This window comes from Terrapene carolina, unplaced genomic scaffold, assembly GCF_002925995.2.
Source record: "Terrapene carolina triunguis isolate 2854851 unplaced genomic scaffold, T_m_triunguis-2.0 Scaffold7203, whole genome shotgun sequence".
Lineage (NCBI taxonomy): Eukaryota > Metazoa > Chordata > Testudines > Emydidae > Terrapene > Terrapene triunguis.
Genome location: NW_020671554.1, coordinates 3,421 through 7,823, shown reverse-complemented (window position 1 = coordinate 7,823; position 4,403 = coordinate 3,421). Strand labels below are relative to the sequence as shown.

At 48.3% G+C, this 4,403-nt stretch overlaps 1 protein-coding gene across 1 annotated transcript; it reads right to left on the bottom strand.

Annotated features, from left to right (window-relative positions):
* Positions 1–2,143: 2,143 nt before the first annotated feature.
* Positions 2,144–3,034, bottom strand: LOC112120947 (cathelicidin-related peptide Oh-Cath-like; the record flags this gene model as incomplete). Its single annotated transcript, XM_024220101.1, is given in 2 exon segments — positions 2,144–2,378; positions 2,903–3,034. Coding segments are annotated over 2 exon segments (367 nt in total), but the record flags the coding sequence as incomplete, so codon positions are not given.
* Positions 3,035–4,403: the final 1,369 nt, after the last annotated feature.

Here is a 4,403-nt window from a genome sequence, read left to right as displayed (position 1 = left end):
ACAACCCACTTCTTCGGATGCATATGCATCCGAAGAAGTGGGTTGTAGCCCACGAAAGCTTATGCTCTAATAAATTTGTTAGTCTCTAAGGTGCCACAAGTACTCCTGTTCTTTTTGCGGATACAGACTAACACGGCTGCTACTCTGAAACCTGGCTCCACAGAGTTCAGATAGTTTGGTCTCTGAGAAGCTGCAGCAAAGTTCTGTTTGTTGATACCTCCTGGGCTGTGTCCCTGTTAGCTGCCTCCTGATCTGGTGCTAAACTAGGGATGTTACAACATGGGCATAAGGTGCTAATGGCCCCTCATCCCAGGCGTCTTGCATGCAAAAGTGATCAGGGAACCAACAGTAGGAGTAACTCAGGCTCTTGTGGTGCATAACAGCTGGATTAATGCAGAGACAGCCGCCCATGCGGCCAGGGGGAGGGCTTGGAGCTAACTTCCAAACGCAGGGACTGGAACCAGTCTGTGTCCTGTATGCTAAGTGCTTGGGGTGAGCAAGGGAGACTAGGCGAGAAGCTCCCACCAGCCTGCTCTGTGGCAGGAGAAGGGGAGCTGCTCACACTCACGGGGCTAGGGGCCGTCTGCTGGGGCTAGGGGCCATCTACAATAAAGGAGCAGAAAAAACTCTGTCACCTAGAAGGTGACTGTATCTTGTCTTATTTCCTTCTTCCATTTCTTTAATCTCCCCTTTCCCTCTCCAGCATGTCCAACACATTCTGGCCAGCTCCAGATCACTGCTTCATTAGGCTTTCCCCCTCTTTAACCTCCTTTTTTCCCCTCTGAAAAGCACCATTCCCTTCCCTCTGATTTCGCCTCTCTCCAGTTCACTCCATGGTCTTCCATCCGCTGTCTCTGCCACCTTCCGTGACAGTGCTCTCTGTCTCTTGGCCTCATGTTTCCCATGTGTTCCATTGTCTCTGCACTCCTGCCCCCATCTGGAATAAATCTTGGTATAGCTACAGCCCTCGACTTTTAGGAAGGAATGTGAATATTTTTATCCCCATGTCACAGATGGAGAAACTGAGGCACAGAGTTTTTGAAGGACTTGGCCAAGGCCGCTGAGTGGGTCAGTGGCCGATCAGAGGAGTTTCTTGCTCTCAGTCCTAACCTTAGCTCACTAGATCACGTTGTTTTTCCTGCTGCTGAGCCGTTGTCCCCACATGTGGGCACAGAGAGACCTGGCAGCAGTCCGAGCACCACTGTTTGCAATCTAGTAACAGCTCCTTACAACTTTCTGCTCTGCAGTTGTTTCCCCTCTCTGTGCCTCAGTTTACCCACCTGCAAATGAGGATAATAATACTGACCTGCCTCGCAGGGAAATTAATAGATTTTGAGGCCACAATGTGATCATCTAATCTGACCTCTTGCATAATGCAGTCTAGAGAATTTCACCCAGTGATTGCTGCATTAAACCCAATAACCCAGGGTTGACTAAAGCAGACCTTTGAGAAAGAGACATCTAGTTCTGATATAAAGACACCAAGTGCTGGAGGGCCCAGCGCTTGGGAAGTGGTTCCAATGGTTAATTGCCCTCATCGTTAGGATTAATTCATTAATATTTGTGAAGTGCTTTGGCAGCTCTGGATGAAGAAAATGCAACATATATGTTGAATCTGCTAGACTTCAATATGGTGTGAGTAACATAGTGCATTTAACAGTCTGTCGTGTTATATTTGCCACTTATCAGAAACATTACTGTATAGATAGGTGCCATGTGGATAAGTTAACGTTACTCTGAAAATTGTCACTCTTCCCCCCCCCCCCCGCATACCCGACTCTTAGATACTTAAACTCATAACCATAAAATGTCAACAGAAATTTTGTCATGCACTGCACTGACCAATCCGTTGGAAAGTACCATTCTGTGTTATTTGTACTTGGAGTGAGGGCCTGGGCTTTGGGTGGGGGACCTCTCTGAGATAATCTTCCTTATATAAGGTCTGAAGAACCTTGACTGAACTGATCCGTGATCTGCAGAATTTTTTAAGACATGGATGTTAAATCAGATTGAAACCATGAAGTCATAGGGAAGCAGCTTGGCCCGGTGGACCGGGCACTGGGCTGGGCATCAGGAGACCAGGACTTGATTCCTGGCACTGCTGTGTGAGCCTGGACAAGTCAAGTCACTTCATGTGTTTCACCTTGTTTAGACCGTAAGATCTTTGGAGCAGGTTCTTTGGAGCCTGCCACAATGCAGCCCTGCTGCTGGTTGGGGTTTCTACATTCAACTGTAATGCAAATAGTAATAAACATCACAAATCTCCTTACCCCATCCTCTTTGACGTCACACTGCTCCGTGGCAGCTTTCTCCGACACTAGTCACACGGTCTCTTTAATGAGGAAGTTCAGCTCCTGAGTGCTTTGAGAATTTCCGTCCTAAGATATTAAATGAAAAGACAAATATCTATAATATAAAAGAACAAAGCAAAGTCTTTTGGGGGAGCAGCAATGTTCCAGACCCCACTGTTGTGCAATTCACCAGCAGGATGGGCTTGATCCCAAGGCCCCTGAAGTCACTGGGAGTCTTTCCGTTGATTTCCATGGGCTTTGGCTCAGGCCTAATGTCTAGTAGCCCAGCACCGGCCGTCAGCCACCCGACAGAGACTACAACCTGGTGTCAGCACTTTTTTCTAGTTTGAAACAACAGGGCCTGATCTTGCACGTGTGGAAATCAGTAGTAGCTGAGGGCTTTTGTCTGCCCCTTGCTGGAGGTGTGCAATGCCTGACAGGATGATTGGACCCCTGTTTGAGTTGGCCTGAGTATGCAGGAGCTCAGATTCCATGATTTCAATCAGCAGCTAATGCACATCTGGGCTCCGAAGTAATTCATTAGAATTTAAGGCCAGAAGGGACCATTCGATCATCTAGTCTGACCTCCTGATTATCCCCTGGGTACTTACCCATCCAGGCTGAGGGTCTGCCTCTAGGAGCCGGAAGAGAGAGTCTCCAGCTGCCTTCTGGTTGTAGAGGTCTACAGCGTGGGAAACAGCCACTTCGTAGCTCCGTGTGCGGCAGAGGTGACGTGGTGGTTGCTACGGCCACCCGAGCATCATTAGGACTCCCCAGCCTCTCTCCAGCCTTGGTCCGAGGCCTTTCAGCAAGGGGTGGACATGCAGCCCTGTGGCTCCAGGGAAACCCTTTTATGCGCTGCCTCCTCTGGTACCTCAGGTAAGATGGATGGTGATTGATTGGCTACTTGGGTTTTGCCAAAGGCTGCAGCGTTCCCCTTGCACTTACAGGAAATTGCAGCTGGCCAGGGTGCTAGTGCATGCACAGAGGGGGGAGCTCAGCTAGAGTGGTGGGTGCAGGGGGGTTTCTTTATTGCTCAAACCCTGGCTGGATTAGCGCACACACATGCTGGGAGGAGGAGGAGGGGAAGGGAGATGCTACTGGCAGAAGAAAAGATGAAGCCATCGTCTCTTGTTTCCCCAATTACAGTTCAGGGCTTCACATTCAGCTGGGTTCTCAGTGACACACAGGCCCAGGTAACAGACTCAGGATATTTTTACAGCTGACGCCAGCCTGGTATAATCAAGCGGAATTGACGCTTTCCTATTTACATGTGCAGGTAGGTGCAGAAGTCTCCCGCTGCCTGTGAAAGGCAGCACGGCTTTTAACTGTCCGGTCTCAAACAGCACTTGACGAGCCAGATGCTGAGCTGGGGTAAATGAGTGTAGTTCCATTAACATCAGCTGGGTGTCCGGCCCAGGACATTTGGTGCTTTTCCTGTTCAAAGCCCTTTACAAATACGAATTGGACTGAAACGTAAGATGCTCTCACAAAGTGCCAGAGGAGTTAGTTTAGAGATGTGACAGGTGGACTTCAAGGGCAGTGGTATGTGAAGGTAGCGCCTTGTGTGAACCCCATTGAACTGAAGGGGAGTCTTTCCGCTGACCGTGAGTTTTGGATCAGCCCCCTGGATCTAAAAGTAGCTAACGTGTGAAATAAACGTGTTCATTTTACTCAATCAAATGCTTTCTCTGCAACCACCGACCGGGAATCCTGTCTGCTGCATGGGATGCCAAAATGAAATGAAATGGATTTGTAACGCCAACAAATCACCCAGGGTCTGGGAGCAGAACATTGCTATATGCCCAAACTCCTTGCAATGTCAACTCCCCTGTGAGCTCATGAGATGTAGCAGCTCTGATGTTCTTTACTTCTATTGCTTGATTTGTTTCCGGCAATGATATTTCTTTCTCTCTCTCTGCTGGAATTTGAATTTCCCTGCATGTTTATGCTCTGAAAGGTGCCTGGTTTCTTCTTGTGGAGGTTTTATAATGATACAGTAATAGAGTTAAATTATTCTTATTTCTGCTGTTGTTGCAGCCAGTGGCTCCAGCCAAGATTGGGACTTAGGTGCTCTAAATCTACATAGTAAGCCACAATACCTACCTTGAA